We start from the raw sequence: 20588 nt of genomic DNA, 5'->3' as shown, positions 1-20588 counted from the left end.
AAGCGTTACGTCTCCAAGGCTTACAAAGTGTGGAAAAACAGAACTGAGCAACGGATACTGTGCGTGATTATTTATACCTATCATGACGTCGATAGGGAGGCCTCCAAGGGACATCAACGCGCAGCGCCCTCTACTGGAAAAAAAATTCTGAGGCCAGCAAGCTGGAAATGAATAAAGGGAAACAAACGTTGCAGTGCTCCACTGTAAGATGGTGAGTGCTACATAAAAACAAGACAGGAATTCATGTGCCCTTGCACTAGTACCAGCCATCAGAATGTTAGTTTAGGCAAGGTAAGTGAAGCTAACTAGGCTTTACTTACCTCCAAGTCAGATTAGGGCTCAAGACAAAGCAAATAAGTGGAGGTTCCAGTGTGATCAATAGGAGGAAAGTTTAAACTGCTCTATCAACTATCACTGCTAGGAATAACTTAAATGAAATGTTGCCAACCACAAATACTTTCATCTTCTAAAGTTCTCGCTAGAGGACCTTTGTACAATCTCTAACTCATAAGAAAAAGGTAAGTGAAACCAACGCCAACACATGCTGAGAATACATATTAGAAGTTAACACATGGAGAAAAAATACAGGAGCACAGAAGCCAGGGATCATGCCTGTGCTTCAAAGTTTAACTGTGTGCTAGTCAAAACCATACTACATAGCTAAGGAATTAAGCTACTGAGCATTATATGAGTGTTGTTAAAGAGGGACAGGATATGGGGTGGTACATAAGCCGTGCAATGTGATTTTCAAAATGTTCCATATTTAAATTGTCCTCTTTTTCACATCACAGTGCGCAAAGTCAACGTTAGTTTATATGCACATCATCAGGTATCGTTTTCTTATCAGGCAGGTGACAAATGCAATAGATGGCTATTGGGCATGATTGCTTGTGCTCAAACTGTTTCCATTGGGATCAAGCGCAGATCTTTAAACAGAGAACAGGATGAAAGAGTGTGAATTCTAGGTAGTGAATGTAAGCTTCGAAAATAATGCTCAAAGTCAATGCTGTATGTTCCTTTAAAATATTTGATATTGAGATAAAGCTGCCTACAGAGGGGGACATAGCAATTATTAAAAACTGGTTAACTGTTAGAAAGCACTCAACTGATGCGTAAATTGGAATGTAGTAGACATGTGTTAAGTGGCGCAATAGGACTGTGCATATTTCTTTTGGACACTCAACTGATGCGTAAATTGGAATGTAGTAGACATGTGTTAAGTGGCGCAATAGGACTGTGCATGTTTCTTTTTGACTCACTGGACGAAGCATTTGGATCCGTTTCCAACACCATATACCAACAGGTTTTGTTGCTGCGTGTTGGGAATTAAAGTGTCCAGGATGTAAAAGTAATGTGCACATTTTCACAGCAAGGAAGTATCTTCAAAAAGACAACCAATTAACTATTGGATTTCAGTATTACTTTAGAAAATATGCATACCTTCTTTGGTCTTGGGAGCAATTATTGTTAGTTCCTTCTCAGAAGTTGGCGATAAAAGCTCTTGTGTGGTTTCTTCTTCACTTTTGTCCTTTGGTTTACTGTCCACATCAGATTTCTTTTTGGTAACATTAATAACAGGTGGTGTGAGGGAGGGTCGTGTAATAGGTGCTTGTTTGTGTGTCGCAGAAAGGGGTCTCTGCTTCAACAGAACAGGAGAAGGTGGGCGATTCTTTTGAGGCTGTCTTTATAAAGAAAAAAGAAAGAAGAAAATGTTTGCATGCAAGTATACAAACCTAGGGTTCCTTATCTTGCTTAAAAACATTCTTTCAAAGTAAAAAGTATAACAATTGCCCATGCTACATGTTACAGCAAAAACAATTTTCATTTGATTATAAACCAGTCATCTCGCAATATATTTGAATCAAGCTATCGCTTTATCATTAGCAGCAAAACCCAACAGTGACATCCAATAAGCATCCTTGAACACTGGGCCGGATCCGTCAGTAAAGGTTGTAGGATAAAAAGATCTGCCCCGGAAGAGTTCCCCACTAACATGTCTGTGATTCCTCTCCCGACTTGGCACATTGTTTTTGGGCCATCTCTTTTGCCACAAATATTTCATTTTATCCCCTGTGCTTATTTCCACACTATTGCGATTCTCCTCTTTGATAGCAGGTACATTAAACTAAGATCAAAGTACTTAGACAATTTTAATTAGGTAACCTTTTGGTCCTTAGCAAAAAGAACAAGTTGGTTACTACTTGGAGAGATGCAGCATAGGGATTTATGAAGCGCAAATAAATGTATGTGTATGAAAGGACGAATGTTATGTTGTATTGTTTTATACTGCGCACCACTGCCATTTGCATGGTCTCTAGGTGCTCTTGTTGCTCCGTAAGGGCAAAGTGGGAGGGGGCTGGTTTATGCCAGTGGTCTTTCTTCGTGCGTTTTGTTTTGAAGCACTGGTGTATATTGTTTGCAATGCGAGGACAGCATCTGGGGGGTCGTGTGTTTGTAGCATGGTGGGACTTATGGATGGGTTTGAGAAAGAAGAGTGGTTCACAGTGTTTGGTAATTTGTTATTTATAAACAGCTTTCGCCAAGGCGCTGAAACAATGAAATTAATGTTCTGTGGGGAGTGTTTGTATTCATCTGCAGCGTGTGTGGTAAGCATGTAGTGAGGTGATGGTGATTGACAGAGGAGATGGTAGTAGGTTTTTGGTAGTTGAGTTTGGATAGTGCCTTGGCTATAGAGTTGTTATGCGATTTGTTGTTCTTTCTTATTTCTCTTCTCTTATTTTACTTTGTAGTACTCACCTTTTCGGGAGTGTGGGGGTGTGTTTCAGAAATTCGTGGGGCAGAGTTGGGTTTATTCTGGGAGTAGAGGACAGAACTAGAGGAGAGCTGGTATGGTGGTGGTTTTGGTTTCAGGGGCTGTAACTGGTGACAGATGGAAGAGTTTCATTCGGCTTCACAGGGGTATGAGGTATGACTTATTAGGTAGTCTGGGTCCTCTTGATTCGTTAAGACTCGAGTACTCCAAGTTGGGAAGGTCACTGTGGAATGGTTTGGGTGTTCTTTGAAATGCTAGAACATTTTTATCTTCGTACATTGATTGGTGGGAGTTTGATGCTTTATGTTAGTCGTAGTTTCTTGATCCACTCACTTTCTGATTTTTATTTTATTTTCTAAATGTCTTTGTGGAAGTGGCTAGGGCACTGCATGGAGGCCATGTGGTGTCTTCGGAAATGGTGATTGGTATTTGTTGGTCTGTAATGGAGAATGTAGATCCAAAAAATGATCTATACTATAAAATATGAGAAAAGGTGCCAGGAGAACCACAACTTAACCTGGATTGCAAACCATATGAAAGGGACCCTATTAAAACATGAGACTTTGGTGAATCATGCGACATACCCCCACCCCCTATAGTCACCAAACCCTGTTTATCAGTAAAGCAGTGAAACAGGGATGGTCTTGCTTCCACGACGACTCAAGAGAGATAACTCAATCACTTGCACAAGCTTTGAAAACGGCAGGAACTTACATGGGAAGCCATAAAGTATGCTGTTGCAACTAATAATTTCCAGGTGTTATGATGTATAGACGTCTAGGATTCTACAGATCCACAGAAAGTATTGAATACATTCAGAAGAAGACAGGTGTTTTAATCATTTTAGCGTTTCTTTTTCTTTTTTTTTTTTTAACAGTGGGTTTTTGATACTTCACCCTTCCCCCACAATACCTTCAGTTTCTACTAGTAGTGAACTTCTAATTTTGCCCACTTTCAAGGAACAGGGTTGGCACTAGATATACAAAAAATGGGCAAAGCCTATTGGATTTATTCACTATGAGACCCTGTCAACTCACGCAACCGGGTCTTCGACACCAGAAATAACCTTGCCTCAGTATAAATGGTGCAAAGACTACACCCCATTAACTCAGTTCTCACTCTTTCTCCTATTGTCAGAAGCTGAGGAAAGCACTACATGAGAGGAATTTAAAAAAGGAACAAGCTGCGGTAAGGGTTAAATAAAATAACAGACTATAGTTTTGTTTTTTTAAACAGTAACTTCCGTTTGCTTTCTGGAAGAAGTGTAGGCTGCAGGATGAGAACCCATATAAAGAACATAACCAATAATTAGACTTTTTCTTCTAATGGATTCAATCCTCTTGATTCCTTATCTTGATAGAGTCGCAACGCAGTACAGACAGAAAGAGTTGGGCAAAAAGTGAAAGGCTCACAACAAATAATTCGACAAAACACTGTCAAATCGGGTGCCTCGACCTGCCAGTAACTTCAGACAATATTGTTAAGTGAAAGTATGCAGAGAGGACAGTGTAGCGCAGTAACAAAGTTACTCACCATAGTGACTACCTTACTCCTAGTCCATAGTCCCCTTTCCTCCATAAGTGTGGGACATTCCGTCCTTCAGGACAGGACCGGAGTACTTTTGTAAAAAGCATCAAAGATTTTAATTTTTTGTACTTTTATTTTTAAGCAGGGTGCCGCACGTGGCCAAAACCCTGATATCCTGAGCTCGGCCCCGCGCATCACCCTTTAATCCTCTTCTTACGCCAGGTATGAGCCCATTTAAGCAATAATAGAGGATACTTTTTAGAGGGGACGGTGGGCGTATGGAGGAAAGGAGAGTATGGACTAGGAGTAAGGTAGTCCCTACGGTGAGTAGGTTTGCTATACTGCTATGCCTGTCCCCTTTCCTCCATACTTTTGGGAGTTTCCCAAACACGCACCACAGTTAGTTTGGGTGGATGGAAAAAGAACAGCCTGGCCAAACCCTGGAGCTGAGGTCCAAGCAATAATGCTTACAAAAAGCTGATGGGGAAGCCCACGTAGCCGCCTTGGCGATGGTTTCCCAAGGAACATACTTTTGGAAGGCAACAGCAGCCGCTTTGCCACGTCCAAGATGAGCATGGATGCCTTTCGGAGGTTGATGGCCCTGTATACTATAGGCTTCTGAAATGCAGGAGGCAATCCATCGGGAGAGAGTTGCCTTGGAAGACTGTTTCTCTTTCAGGTCTCCAAATGTGACAAAAAGTTGTGAGGAACCCCCCATGGGTTCAAATGGTTATGGCATAACGCAGTGAGGACCACATTCAAATCCCATTTGGAATGAGGGGTGCGCACCCGTGAGAAAAGATGCAGAAGACCCACATAAATCCCTTTTAGTGACACACGAAATGCTTTTTAATTACCGGATTAGTCAAAGAAAAGGAACAGCTCTCCGTGGACAGGTAGGGCGCAATAGCAGATAAGTCCTGCAAAACAAGACATGAATGCCTGAAGCTGCGAGGTAAGACACGAATGATAGAACAGTGTCAACCGTAGCATGTCTGGGGTCAAGTTGTTTAGCTAAGCACCAGTGGCAAAAACGGAGCCATTTGCTCCTATATTGAGCCCTCATGGAAGGTTTTCTGGCAGCTTGGATAATGCGCTTATTCTCCTCGGACCAATTAAACTGTGCTAAAGATCTGAATTCAGGCACCAGGCCACTAAGCTGAACGATTGTGAGGAGGGGTGCCACATCTGGTGATCGCACTGGTGAAGCAGGACAGGAATCAAAGGCAATCTCATCGGAGAAAGAATCGATAGAAAACCAGTTACGAAAAACAGAATCTGGCTGGCCACCAAGGAGCTATGAGGAGGAGAGTGCAATTTGATGCATTCTTGAGCTTGCAGAGTGCCCGATGAATCAGAGTCAGTGGAGGAAAAGCAATAGCCTTCATGTTGTGCCATGGAATCACGAGAGCGTTTCCCAGGGAGGACACCCCAAGTCTGTGTCTGGATGCATACAGAGGAAGTTTCCTGTTTGTAAAGGTTGCAAAGAGGTCCACTTCTGGAGTGCCCCATTGGCGATAAATGGTGGAGTGAACATCCGTGTTCAATTCCCACTCGTGACTGGCATCTGAGTGAGTCTGCAGTTACATTGATGTGACCCAGAATGTGTACAGCAAGGAGCCAAATGTTGTGCTGGATGGCCCATTTCCAAATCTGTATGGCTAGGTCCACAAGGAGAGGAGATTTGGTGCCACCCTGCTTGTTGATGTAAAACATTGCCACAGAATTGTCATGCAAATACGGACTATCTTGTTTGTGATAGACGATTGAAAAGCTTTGCGCGCTAGAAATACAGCCAGGAGTTCCAGATAATTGATATGAAACTGCCTGTCCTGAGGTGTCCAAAGGTCGAATACTTTGAGGTGACAAAGCGTCGCGCCCCACCCCAGAAGGAAGGAGTCCATGGTGACCGTCACTTGTGGAAAGGGCTCCTGCAAGGAGGGCACCATTGAAAGGCTGTCGGTCGAAGACCACCATTGTAGATCTGCCATCATGCAGAACGGAACTGGGATCATCTTGGAATCCGGGTCCGAAGCCTGAGACCAAGATCTCCCAAGAGCGTGCTGAGTATGCCTCATCTTCAGACGTACAAGTGGAAGGGCTAGCACGCTAGAAGCCATGAGGCCCAGAAGTCCCTCGAACCACAAAGCCATCACATGCAAAGACTGGAGGAAGAGCTGACATGTGGCTGATAGGTCCGCAATCCTGTCCGCTGTTAGGAACACTTTGGTACTGATTGTGTTCCAACGGAAACCCAGGAAAATTAGGTCTTGAGAGACTGTCATGGAAGATTTCCACGAGTTCACCAACAGCCCAAGGTGGAACAGGAGCTGGAGGAGAGACTGGAGATTGATCATTGCAGTCTGTGGGCAAGAACTGCTTAGGAGCCAATCATCCAAATATGGGTATACATAAACGCCCTGCAGCCTGAGGAAAGCTGCGATGACCGACATCTTCGTAAAGACAGGCGGCGCCGAGCTGAGACCAAAAGGGAGCAAACAGAACTGGAAATGTTTCCCTCCCAGCGAGAACCGCAGATATTTCCGATGCAGACCGTCCTGAAGGTCCACCACACTGAGCCAGTCGTCCTTCTGAAGAGAGGACTTAATTTGGCAAGGCGTGATTATCTCGAATTTCGCTTGGGGAAGAGAAAGGTTGAACTGGGAAAGATCGAGGGTAGTGCGCAGGCCAGCTTGGTTAGGTTTGGGCACTGAACAGACAGGAGTAGAAGTCCTCCCCTTGCTCCCCAAGGGGAACAGGCTCCACCGCTCTGAGGTCTAGAAGTTTATGTACCTCGGCTCTGAGGGAGGGCGACCCGATCTGCTGGAAGGGAGGGTTTAAAGGGTTGGGTAGGGGGTAAGAGCAAGCGACAGCCCGCCCGATCAATGGACAAAACCCACCGGTCTTCGATCTTCCACGCCTCTAGATGAGACGGGTTCGTCCTCCCACTGGAGTCCTGTGCGACCAACCAGATATATCATTTGGATGACTTGCCGGCAGGGAGACTTCCTGCCCCTGGAGAGGAGGCTGATGAACGAGAGAAAAACCGACCACCTTGCCGTTGTTGCTTCCGATGGGACCCGCCAACCGGAGCTTCAGTACGCCATGCACAACGATCCTGAAACCCCCTCAATCCAGAGGACCGAGTCTGGGCCCCTGACCTCTGTGTATAAGGGGCCTTAGCTGGAGCTTTCGCCAGGACCGATAAATATTTGGCGGTTTGGGTACTCGCTTTCGTCTTTGTGAGTTCCTCGTCTGTAGAAGAATGGAACAAATCCTTGCCATCAAAAGAGAGGTCCAGTACTTTGTCTTGTACTTTCTTTGAGAACTTCGTCGCATCGAGCCACGCTTGGCGGGAGATGTCAACCCTGACCATCAGGCCTCGAGCCGAGGTATCTATGTGGTGTGCCGCAGCTTCCAGTAGATCCTGTGCCAACACTTTGGCATCCGACAAACCGGCTTTAAAGTCGTCTAGCCTATCCGCAGGAATACATTCCTGGAAATCAGCTAGCTCTTTCCACAGCCTCAGATTAGCTGCTGCCAGGATGAGCTTGGTGTTAGCTTGACGAAGTTGGAGCGCCGAATTGGCAAAGACTTTCTTTCCCAAACCGACCAGAAGCTTATTCTCTTTGGAAAGGATTTGGGCCGCTGCTGTTGAAGATGCAGAGGCTGGTTTGGACTGGAGGGTGACTAATGCCACCACTGTTGAGGAAGGGAGGGACAAGCTGATCAGGCTATCCCCTCAGAGGTTTGAAGCTTCTATCGAGCGTCAATCCTCTTGTTGAGGTGTTGCCCAGTATGGGGTTTATCCCAGACCTTATGGGCCTCAGCCAAGACACCCTTCTGGAGGAACAGGCCGGTGCGCTCCTGAGACGACAGGGTAAAGGCTCCAGAAAGCACCCCCTCCTGTCGAGTGGGGGCCTAAGGTACTAGAATATCAAGGAGGGCCATCATATCAAGAACCCAGTCGGCGAATGCTCTAACAGAGCGGGCCTGTGTAGGAACAGCCGGGGCAGAAGGTGGGACACGTTGTTCAGGGTACATTTCCCTAAAATGACCTTTGAAATACACCCTTATGGGGTCAGAACGCATGAGCATCTGAAACTTCCCAAAAAAAGGCATCCTAAGCCGAAGATTTTGGCGCTGGAACAGGCAGATGCCGCTCGTGAGGGGCATAACCCCATGAACGCAAGCAGGATGGTTGCCAGGAGGGTCCATCACCGGCCGGATCCACATAGACCAGTGGTGTAGAAGCAGGAGGGAGCGAGACAATATGAGGCAGTGGTGCCCGAGCACAACAATCAAATGAAGGGCGGAACAAGTTTTTGTTGTCCAAATAGCGTGGAAAAGGCTGCTTAGCCCCAAAAGAAATGTTCCCAGCACCAGACGTCGTGAACGTTGGTTTAAGAGAGGTATCAAAAATCGCTGCCATAGAACATGGAGGTTTGGCTGCCATTTTGTCGCCACCTGAGGAGAACTGCGTTGCATGCGGCGATGAGGCAATTGTCTCCTCTGGATAGACAGGGGACTTAAGTAACACTTTAGCTGTAACACAAGGATCCTCGCTCGAGCCGGTGCTGGCACCTCTCGGATGTTTACTGGACATCTTAGAAACTGCCCCAGAATTAGCCTCCAGTGGAGGAACCTCGGCAGAGCCGGTACTGGAAGGCCTGGGGTCCTTGACCGCCTTCTTTGCCCCATCGACAGAACCAGTACCACCATGACCGAGTGTGGGACGGCTGAGGAATGTACCTCACTGTTAGGGAGAATTCTCTCTTTAGGCTGAATTTCCTTACCTAGCAAGTCCCCCAGCAGCTTTGCTGGATTTCTGGAGTTTGTCTTTTCCTCCTGCCAAGAGTGAGACTCTTTTTCTCCCACTCTTGGACAGGATGTATGGTATTCCTTTGACTGGTAATGTATTTTATGGGCTATGGGCTCCTTTACTCCATAGGGTCTCATGTGTTTTTCCTATGTGTGTTACACAGCACCCTCCGTGCAGAAGCACAGGGTTGTCATAGTGACACCCCACCATAGACTCCATACCCTGGGACTGACTACTGTCTCCCAGGGCATGTAAAGTCACCATTGGCTTTACTAGTCCCAAATTATTAACAGAAACCAGTACAAACCATCATATTGTGGACTTACTGGTCGGGGCAATTTGATTGCCCTTGGGTCTGTTAGTTAAGGGGGCACGTCTCCGTCCCCCCTGATCGAGTTTGGCTGGTGGCTGTGGAAACTACTTTTTATATTGGACCGCAAATATTTCCCTATGGGATTTTCCCATTGTTCGAGGCTACCAACTTTAATTAATTAATTCTCATAGCCTCGAACATACTGCCGGTTTATTTAATTAATATTAATTCTCCGGTTGGTATTTTTTGCCAAGACTCGATTCTAAAATGGCATTTGTGTTCTCTTCTGTGACTCCAACCCAAGTCGAGCCCCTTGTTCCCCTTTTTGGCAGGCTTCTCCACAGAAGCCTCCAAAAGTGGTGAAACTCTGTCTGGGTACCACAGAGGGTGGGGGAGGGGGGTTTAGGCACCCTGGACTGATTTACCTTGGTAACTCAAGTCGCACTCTTGTGTGATTGGCCCAAGTGGTGAGCCGGCTGGCTCACCACTTAGCATGTTAGAGTGACAGCTAGGCTGAGTGAATGGGGGTTTTCTGCATAAAAGCAGGGCTTTGGGGACTGGAACTTCAGAAGTCGCCATAGGACCTGAGAATCCGACGAGGGAGAAGCTGAGCCGATCTACCATGACAACACCACCGGTGGAGCCCTGCAGAACCGACTCACCACTTCCCGACGACAGAGAAGATCTCCCGGCTGGAGAGGCTTCTTCCCCTGACTGGTGGGAACAACCAGTTTACCTTTCTTTCTTCGCACCCCAGCCCAGTTTGTGGTCGAACTGCCCGTGCCAAGCACCCCGGCAGCCAGATAGCCACTCACCACTGAACCGCGAATCAACGGACCGCTCCTTGTACCTTAGAAACTCCGCGGCTGGTTTCTTTTCTGGCAGTGCAACGGACTCCTCTCTTCCCCCGGACGAAGCACCGCCTTGCATCCGCTGCCAGGAACGACTGCCCCCGCTGGAGCGTTCTCACCACTTTAAGGTACCGTGTCCGCCAGGCCTCCCTTTCTAAAGATTGCAACAAGGTAATAACTCCTTAACCTTCTGGACTGGGCTGGCCGCCTTGACCCTCTAACTGGTCCCTTTCTTTGATCCAACTCCTTTTTGAACCATTACAAGACTTTTGTGCACTGCAACCGTGTGACCTTGGACACATTTCGTTTCGATCCTCTTAAAGCGGATCCGGCCTACTGACTCTGAATTCACGGTTTTACTTTGCCTTCCCCTCTTGTTCTGTTCTTGTAAAAGTGTTGGGATCTGTTTCAAGTTTTTCTCTGCTTTTCTCTCCCTTTTTTAAAAATGAATTATTAGAGTGCCATCTACGTTAAGCGCTCACCGCTGTCTGAAAATAAGTGGGGCTTTACTTAAGACTTGTCTAATATTCTTTTAAGGGAGTGTATATCTTTTAGTGACCATGTTTTTGAATTGCTTACTATTAGTGCCTGTGTGTTTTTCTAGACGTGGTTTTAAATAAATAATTATATCTCTTTTACACCAAGCCCTGGTCAGTGTTTACTTGTTCTATTGTGTGCTCTTGACCTATTGTGAATACTCTGTATACTGCCTAACTCTTCTTGAGGGAAGTCTGACTGCTCAGCCACAGCTACCAAGTGAATCTGTGTGGTACAGACTGCTACCAAGTGGGTTTGCTGCCAAACACCTGCAGTCCTAAATGTTTTGCACTGGTCCCAGAGGGAACTGCACAGGTTTCTGCCCAACACTCACCGACAAGACCTCCAAAGAGGATCTCTCGATTCTGTCAGTGCTGGAATTAGCCCCAAAAAGAGGAACCTCGGGTTGTAACCCAGGACGAATAGCTACCTCAAGAGGGGCATCGAGCTGGGATTCTGTGTGGAAAGCTCCCTTAATTGAAACCTCAGGGCGTACCCCGGTATCCATGTGGAAAGCTCTAGAAATGGAGACATCCGGGCGAACCCCGGTAACCAGAGCCACAGTTTTAGAAGGTCCGTTACAGGAACCCTCAGAGACCAACCTGGTGCGCCCCCGCGGGCAGTTGCCCCAGCTGTGCGATACTGGTGGAGTGAAAAAAGAGGACCGTGCCCTCACAAGATCCCGACCCGCGTTGGGTCAACAGAAGCCTGTGGCGAGCCTGGAGCGCACTGGCGAAGAACGGCTGATCCACCTAAGTGTGCTGCCGCCGGGGACAGTGAGGCAACCGCCGTGTGGCAAGGAGCGGAACTGAGGTGCTACGAATGAACAGACTGCCCCATCAGTTGGCGTGCCTCCGGGCAGGAACCCGGAATCAATCCGGACTGACTACCGCCCATCACAGCGTGAGTGAGCCCACCGGCGGGGAGGGGAAAGCAGCCCGTCTGAGCTCTGCTGTGCACCCAGATCACGCGGTGTCACGGTGGAGTCAGGGGACGCACGGCTTGGGGGAGAGGAGAGGACAGCTGCATCTAGGAGGTCCAGGCCGACTCAGACACCACGGCATGCAACCCTAATGCCAGGCGCCAGAACCAAAAACTCCCCCTCGAAATTAAAGGGAACACCCAAGCGCCAGGAGAACCAATTGGCGGAGTGCTGGAGATAAAAGCAACTACCAAATCTGACCAGATGGGCAAGGAAACGGAAATAGGTTACTCTCCCAACATCTCAGGCACTCTATGGACAGGGCGAAGGTAACTGTTTGGACGGTAGAAGACATCAGGAGCAGCGGCACAGCTCTCCCAGTTTAGGTTTTGAGAAGGAACCGCCCTACAGGGCTAGGTCGGGGTCCCCGGCCACAGCCCTTGGGGAGGACAAGAAAGGGATTGGTCCCAATCTCCACGGAAGTCTAAGTAGCTGCCCTCGGAGGCTACATGAAACAGTTTTTCTGTATGTTGAGGTGAAATAAGTGGAATGCAATGTGGGATGGGGTGTTTTGAGTTGGGTCAGCTATGTTGCAACGTTACATGAGTCTATATATCTGGTGCGGCGGGGGGGGGGGCAAGACTTTCCCTCTATTCCTTTTTTCCCCCGTCCCAGGGACCAATGATTGGGGTGTGGGCAGGTAGGGTCGTTTCGTCAGCTCAGTGTATCCTCTGGGTCCCTGTGAGGGGGACCCCATGGGGATGAGAGTAATGGGAGGAGTGGGCCCATGTGAAGTGTGGGCTGCGCCGACGCAGGTTCTTGTTACTGTTAAGCTTTGGTATTTCTTTTTTCCTTTGCTTGGATACTGGGGGGACATACTGGTGGTGAGATGGAGAATGGATATACATGGGGGAAGGTGAGGGGGGGGTTGGGGGGGTTGTATGGGAGGCAGAGGGAGGACTCCTACTGGAGAAGCAATTAGACCTCACTCAAAGGGGTAGGGTTTGTCAGAATGGGCCAGTAGCATACAGGGTGTACAAGGCAATATGGTGAAGTTCCTCTCGTGGAATGTAAACAGCCTGCATTCTCTGATTAAGAGGCAGAAAGTGTCGACACATACAGGGAGGTTAGGTGCTCAAGTTGCCCTCATACAAGAAACGCACCTCTCGAAGGAAGGATGTAATATGTTGAAGAAGCAGTGGGTCGGGCTGGTAGTGGAATCAGAGACTGTGGTCTGTAAAGGGGGGGTTGCGATATTGATAAATTAAAAACTGTCAGTTTCAGGTGGAAGGGTCGCAGGCAGATGTGGAGGGGAGGTGCTTGATTGTGGAAGGTAAGCAAGAGGAAACCCTGCTAATCCTGGGGAGTGTATATAGGCCGAACCAGGAAGATAGGGGGTTTTGGGACGGCTTGAGTCTGAAACTGCAGCGGTTGTAAAGGGAATCACTCCTCTTGGGTCGGGCTGTAACCTGCCTCTAGATCTGGTATTAGATAGGGAATCCTATTCCCGAATGAGTCAGCCCAGGACGCACAAGGCGTTTGAGAGGTTGGTGGCGGACAATGAATTATCATAAACACTTGTGTATAGGTGCGTTACAAATGCCGTATCATATCATATGTGTGGAGGGTGTGTAACCCTGAAGCTCGAGAATTCACCTTTTTCTCCCCCGCCCCCCCCCCCCCCCCCCATGGGTCACACGCCAGGATTAATTATATCTTTATGAGCAAAGGTCTCATTGAGCGGATACAAGGTGTGGACATTTCGCCAATCATGATCTCGGACCATGCTCCGGTGGTGGCAGAGTGCAAGGAGGGGCTAGGCGGAGGGGCAACTGATGGCGGGTGAATGCGGATCTCCTGGCGTGCCCAGACTTTGTCCAGTTGGTAGAGGCCTTTACAGAAGAGTTTTTGTGTCGAAATGCAGCGGACGGCTTATCGCCTGGGGTTAGTTTGGGACGCCTACAAGGCCGTACTCCGGGGGCATATAATTGGGTATGTTGCACGATGAAATAAAGTGGCGAAGGCGGAAGCCTGTAAGGCAGTCCTACTTTTTTCGTCCGATGGAATACATTAGCTCCCCAACCCAGGACAGGCTGCTAGTCTTGATGCGCAATGAAATTGAATACAATAAGCAGTGCTCCAATAAGGCAGGGAGGGGGGATAGGGCGAATAAGGCGGACAAGCGCTTGGCTAACTATTTGAAGGCAAGGCAGCTGAATAATCGGGTGGTTGCAATTGTGGGGAGGATTGTTACGGATGACGAGGTGATTTTCGTCCTTTTATCAGGAGTTCTACACACCAGAGTGCAAGCCTATGAGCAGTCACATTGGCCACTAGCTGGGGGCAGGCGAGGTTCCTCAAGCAAGGCCAAGGTGCCGGAGGAAATTCTTGAGGGTTTAGGGTGGGATATCGCAAGGGAGGAAGTGGAACTGGCAATATCCAAATTGAAAAAGAGTAACAAATTTAAGGTGTACTTTTGTGGGGGTGCTCACCTCTAAACTTATGGGAGCTCTTTCGAGGGTATATAAGCAGGGGGGCATCAACAGTGGACGTTTTAAGAGTCAATGATACATGTGATACAGAAGCCGGGGTGGGTTCCCACGCTAATTAAGAATTACAGACCAATTTCCTTGATCAATATGAAAGCCAAGATATTCGCCAAGGGGCTGGCCCTAAGACTTGAACCAGTATTCCTGTTGCTGATCCATAAAGATCAGTCCGGGTTCGTGAAGGGGGGGCTGTCAGGAGCAAACACTCACTTGCTGTGTTCTATACTGGACTTGGCAAAGTCTGTGGATGAACCCTGAGGGGTGATTACGCTAGATGCTCAAAAGGCATTTCATAGGGTGGGGTGGCTTTTTCTAATGGAATCCCTGAGGTGGCATGGGCTGGACTCTCGTTTTATTGCGCTGGTGGGCTCCTTGTATCAACACCACAGATCAGCAGTATATGTTAATGACCAGATTGCATCGTTCTTCCCCCCCTTCAAGCTGGGGACAAAGCAGGGCTGTCATTCATGCTCTCATTAGAGCCCATGTTACAGCTTATTAAAGGCCAGGAGGATATCCGATGGGTGGGTGCAAAGGGTTGGAGGTTAAAGTGGTGGCATATGCCGACGATATCCTGGCCTTGATGCAGAATCTACAGAAGTCCTTACCCCCCCCCTCTCCATTCCCCTTTCCTGCAGGAAATCGAGCAATACTCAGAGGTCTTGGGTTACAAACAATGTGGAGAAAACTGAAATCATGGCCTTGAACCTTTATGCTTCAAGTCTCATTATGTGGAGGCAGGGTTTGTTTGGAAACCAGATGGGGTCAAGTATTTGGGTTGAAGGGGCCTGGTCGGGGAGAGGAGTTGAGGGGCCTAGGCCACTGTGGTACAGCAAGGACATCCAGGTGGTTGAAGGCAGTGTATTGACCAGAGTGGCACGCGGCAGGGCTGATGCACATGAACCAGATATGGGCAGAGGAGGGCGTTGTCTCGTTTTAAGCACCAAGGGGCCAGTACGGATTGAAGGCAGGAGAGTTTTGAAATACAGGCAATTGGGGGACGGACGCTAGGTGAGAGGGGAGTGGGATACCTCCAACCTCTGCCACAGGGTACTGGACAATGTTGAATAGAGAGGGAGGGCGAGCTAATGTGGAGGTAGAGGTGGTTTGCACAAGAGCATGTGTTGTGGAATTTCTGATGGACGGTTGGAGTGACATTTGGATGAAAATGAGGCCGGTGTCTAGGTCGCCTCGCTCACTCAGAACCTGTTTATGATCTACAATAGAGCACTGTTTACCCATCGAAACTGGGAGGAGGGCAGGGGAGAGAGCAGGATCCGACATGTTGGTCATGTAAAGAGGCAGAGGGCATGTGCCGTTTTGATGCAGATACACAGCCGGATTCTGGGAGCTGGTGTGGAGGTAGATGTTGCAGATTTGCGGGGTACAGCTGCCTCCGTCCCTGGCTTCTATATTCTTTGTTAGTGTGCACCTGGGATTCGTGGGGGTGGTGACCCAAGGGCGCCTACTGGACATACTTACTGCCATGGCTCTCATGCTTATTACGACAAACTGGAAATCCTTGAACTCTGTCCGAAAGAAGTTGGTGGAACTTGGTAGCGTACAACCACAGGATGGAATCCTTTCTGCTACTGAAGAAGCGTGGTAAGGGGCAGGAGAGGGAGGCTTGGGCCCTTCTTGAAGACTACTTGGGGGCTTCCGACGCATTGATGCTGCATGGGAATACTAACGAGCGGTTGTAGTCGGTCTATATTTCGTCATAGGTATCCTTTAATTATTTATTCTTGCTTTCTTCTATGCTTTAATTCTCTAATTTGCTCATTCTTTTACTTGCCTATTCTTCTGTTTTCCTCCTTCTCTTCATACAAGTAGAGGGATTGTCATGGGAGGTGAGACTTAGTCACATCTGGTTGGTTACCGAAATTATTTCCTAATAAACGGTTAATGAATCGTTGTTTGGGATGGTCTGGGAATTAATTTCTTGCTCTGTAATGGTCTGTATCTGTTCTGGGTTTTTATTCATCTCGTATGGCTAGGTTTGTTTGTTTGTTTATTTTATTTTATTTAGTATAGCGCTCCAGACCCAGGGGTGAATTGGTGATGGACATGCAAGTATGAATGAGTAATTCCTCTGAATAAAAATGTTCAAATGAAAAATAACAGCATTAGGACCTTCTCCCACTGGCAAAATAGGGAAACAAATGGTTTTGGCCCTATAATCTGAGGAAGCGTTGAAATGTAGTTAAGTGGAGATTGGTGCAACGTCCCGACAAGGCAACCTTTCAATGAGCAGGGTTTACCAAAAACAGCAAAGCATTACAATGTACTGTGACACAGTGGCTAACCCAAAATAGAACAGATTATGAATGCTTCATTCCAGAAACATTTTTTACATTTAAACTTGCCTCTACATAATAGACTTAAGTACCTTTGATAGATGAACAAGTTACTTATCCCGGGTAACGTTCTTTCGATTGGATGTTCCTCCCACCTTTTCCTCATCTTATGATAGGATATCTTCCAGCTTCAGCTGCTTCAGAAAACATTTTTCGACAGAGGGCGATGTCCCTTGAGGGGTTCCACATCTCGGAGTCGACATCAAGGTCGGTATATTTAGCGTGTGCCGTGCCCGTTTACTTCAGTTCCGTTGTTATGCCTTCCTCATGCAGAATTACCAGCGTCAGTGAGTCCTACACAGTACTAGACTCTGAAAGAGTGGATAGTATAATGCCTGGAAATTCTACAGCGAGGTAGGCTGGGAGGGGGGGTGAGGAATATGTGGGAGGAACATCCAGTCGAAAGAACGTTACCACGGGTCAGTAACTTGTTCTTCAAATGGATTGTGTCCTCCCACATATTCCTCATCTTATGATAGACTCCCAAAGAAGTATTTTGGAGGAGGGAGTAAGAATTTTCAGTTACAAGATTTGTCATGGATCGAGTATAAGACTGCTTTTCCAAATCCTCCTTCATGGCTAGAGGATGCAACCAGACAGTAATGCTTTGGAAAAGTATGGATGGTCAACCAAGTGGCTGCCGCTCAATGTCTTATCAGCACCCCTATTTGAAGGGCAGAAGATCTTGCCCTGCACTGGTGGAATGGGCTCTTAGGCCTTCTGGGAGGTCTTTGGCAGACACTCTGTAGCACTCTGAAATAGCCAAAAGTATCCATCTGGACAACTGCTTTGTGACTGGAAGACCCAGTTTGTGTCCGGTGTACCCAATGAAAAGCTGGTCGTGTTGACGTATCTGTCATTCGAGAAACGTAAAAGCTTAAAGCTCTTCTGAGATCAAGCCTATGTAGCCTTTCCTCTTCCTTGTCAGGATGAGGGGGCCGATAGAAAGTTGGAAGCATAATTTTCGGGGCTAAATGGAACTCCGACATTTCTTGACAAAAAAAGAAGGTTTAACCCTATGGAAGACCTTACCCTTGTAAAAAAAATGGTAAATGGTGGCTTACTGGATAGGGCCTGCAACTCACTCACCCTGCGGGCTGATGTTAAAAGTCTAAACGGACAAGAGGGTAAGCGGCTCAAAGGGAGCACACATCAGAAATTTTAATACCAGATTAAGATCCCAAATTGGGACTTGAAAAGGTATAAGAGGGAACACATTAGTGTGCCCTCTAAGAAATTGAATAATGAATGGGATTTTGAAATATGATACCTCCTCGAAGGTGAGTCTAAAGTTTGAAAGCTCCGCCAAGTGTCTTTACGGTCCCAATCTGGAGCCCCAGATTAGCCAAATGTAACAAAAAAAGACAACACCATAGGTGTATTGCATTCAAAAGAGGCCAACATCCTTTTCCCTACACCAGCTGCAGAATTTGTTGCAACGACAACGTTATAAGGATTTCGTTTCTGGCCTCCTGGCCGAAAGCAAAATCTCCATTATGTCGTCCGGGAGGTCCCAGTCCTCAAACTCTCAGAAACTATGCATGAAGGTCGAGGGTCTTAACCTCTGGATGGAGAACCTGACTCTCCTCTTGTGAGAGAAGATCCTCTCTTTGTGGAACACGTATTGGAGGGCAGTTGGACACGTCCAGAAGGTCCAGGTACCACTTCCTCCTGGCCTGGAGCAATTAGGATCATGGATTTCCTGAACTTTCTCAACCTCCTGATCAGGTGAGGAATGACGGGGACTGGAGGAAACGTGTACAGGAGTGGAAACTCCCAGTCCACTAAGAACGTGTCACCTAGAGCTCCTCTTGTGTAAAATTCCCTGGAGCAGAACAGTTCACACTTCCAGTGGACACTGGTTACGAACAGATCTACTTGATGGGTTCCCCAAAGGGTGAAAATCTCTTGAATGACTTCATGAGCTAGTACCCACTTGTGGAAGACTGCTCTGCCTGCTCAAAGCGTCCGCCGCTGTGTTTTCCTCTCTGGCTGGATTAACTGCTGATGGGGAGACTCCTTCTTGAATTGCCCAGAACCAGAGCTGCATTGCCTCTCTGCACAGTGTTAGTGACCCTACCCCTCCTTCCTTTTTGAGGTAGTACATGGACACGGTGTTGTCCGTCATTATTATGACATTCTTTCCCTGTACAGAAGGAAAAAAGGCCTTTAGCGCTAGTCTGATCGCCCTCGGCTCTAAAAAGGTTGATGTGTAGACCAACGAGCGCTGACTGCCAGATTGTTGGCGTGGGCTCCCAACCCCATGAGTGAGGCATCCATAACAAATTATTTACGGCCATGGTTGCCAAAAAGGTTATCCCTATTGTCTTGCAGGCCCACCACAGAAGATGCTGTGCCTTGTTTGGAACCTGAAGTAAGTCTGACATCCTGCCCTATAATTTAGACCACTGCTTCCCCAGGGCCCACTGAAGGGATCTCATTCTCAGTTAAGCCTATGGCACCAGAAAAATGCAGGATGCCACGACGCTGAGCAACCTCAAATATTCAAAGGCCGGAAGACGCTGGGCACTTTGGAATTTGGTGACCATCTGCAAAATGTGCTTAGCCCTCACCCTGGGTAGCAAGGCTTTTCACAAGGATGCATCCAATACTGCACCAATGAATTGTATTTATTGAGATGGTATCATGTGGGACTTCTTGTAATTGAGGGAGAAGCCAGGTCTGTGGAGAGAGTGGCAGGTGATGCTGAGATGTTTCAGGACCTGTTCAGGGAATGGGTCTTGATCAGCCAATCGCGCAGGTAGGGGTAGACTTGGATTCCCCCCCCTCTCCTGAGACTCACTGCCACCACCGTCATCAAGTTTGTGAACACCAACGGTGTGAAGGTCAGCCCAAATGGTGGAAATCTAAACTGATGAAAACCACCAACTGCAAACCTCAGGTACTTTTTGTGCTTGTGATGGATCGGCACATGAAAGTAAGCGTCCTGAAGGTCCAATGACACCATCCAATCTTGGAGCTGGAGGGCCTGAACTTGTTCAAGCGTCTCAAGTCCAAAATGGGTCTCAATCCTCCGTCCTTCTTGGGGAATTAGGAAATAGGGAGAGTAACACCCTTTGTTCCTCTCCGTCACAGGTACTGGTTCTGTAGCACCTTTCACTAGCAGGCTCAACATTTCCTGAACAAAGAACGGATCTGGAACCTAGAATGAGTGGCTCTCCTGTGGATGGTCCCGAGGCCTTTTTTAGAAAGGCTACTGGGCTACTGTTTCTAATGCCCATGCATCTGAAGTAACGCCTCGCCATTCTTTCAGATGTAGTGAGAGTCTTGCCTCCCACCGGGGTCTTGTGGGTTAAGGGCTCAGAGAGGTTTTGACGCAGCTGAAGGCAATTGCTTGGGCAGCCTTTGCACCTCTCCCTCGTCCACCATGAGGGAATCTTCTCTGACCCCTTTGACCAGCCAGTCCTCTCGCTCTTCCAACTGATGAATAGAAGCGAAAGGACTTCCCCTTCCAAGATGATCCACTGTGATGAAAGGTTTGTGGCTGTCTGATGGATGCTTCAAGGGACTTGGCAGCTGTCATTGAGGTCTTCAGCTTCTCTAGGCTTGGTGCCGTCAAAGGGCATGTTGAGCAGCCTGGACTGCACATCCGGTGCAAAACCAGACTTCCTCAACCACGCAAAATATGCCTATCACTGTGCTTGCTGCCATGGCTCTACTGATGCTATCAGCTGAGTCCAATCCTGATTGCAGAGACTCGCACACAGCCTTCTTGCCGTCTCTTACAATGCTAAGGAAGCAGTCTCTCTGTTCCCCTGCGGAATATGGTCAGCCGCCATAGCTACGCAGTCTCACAGGGGGATTGTGAATTTTGCTAAAGTGCAAGTGGAATTTGCAGACTTGAGTGCCATGCTTCCTGCAGAAAATATCTTTCTTGCCTAAGTGTCCCTATCTGGTGGGATGGTAGGGAATGCAG

At 47.7% G+C, this 20588-nt stretch overlaps 1 protein-coding gene across 11 annotated transcripts in view; it reads right to left on the bottom strand.

Moving 5' to 3' along the window:
* Positions 1-20588, bottom strand: part of MAP7D3 (MAP7 domain containing 3) — a 1453570-nt gene that overhangs the window by 638993 nt on the left and 793989 nt on the right. For all 11 annotated transcript variants that reach the window (XM_069612805.1, XM_069612807.1, XM_069612812.1 and 8 more), the window contains one exon: positions 1441-1682. In XM_069612805.1, coding sequence (XP_069468906.1) covers positions 1441-1682 — 242 coding nt within the window. The remainder of the gene's footprint in view (positions 1-1440; positions 1683-20588) is intronic.

Source organism: Ambystoma mexicanum, chromosome 5p (assembly GCF_040938575.1).
Source record: "Ambystoma mexicanum isolate Mex_15411 chromosome 5p, UKY_AmexF1_1, whole genome shotgun sequence".
Classification (NCBI taxonomy): Eukaryota; Metazoa; Chordata; class Amphibia; order Caudata; family Ambystomatidae; genus Ambystoma; species Ambystoma mexicanum.
This window is presented reverse-complemented; position numbering and strand designations above follow the sequence as displayed.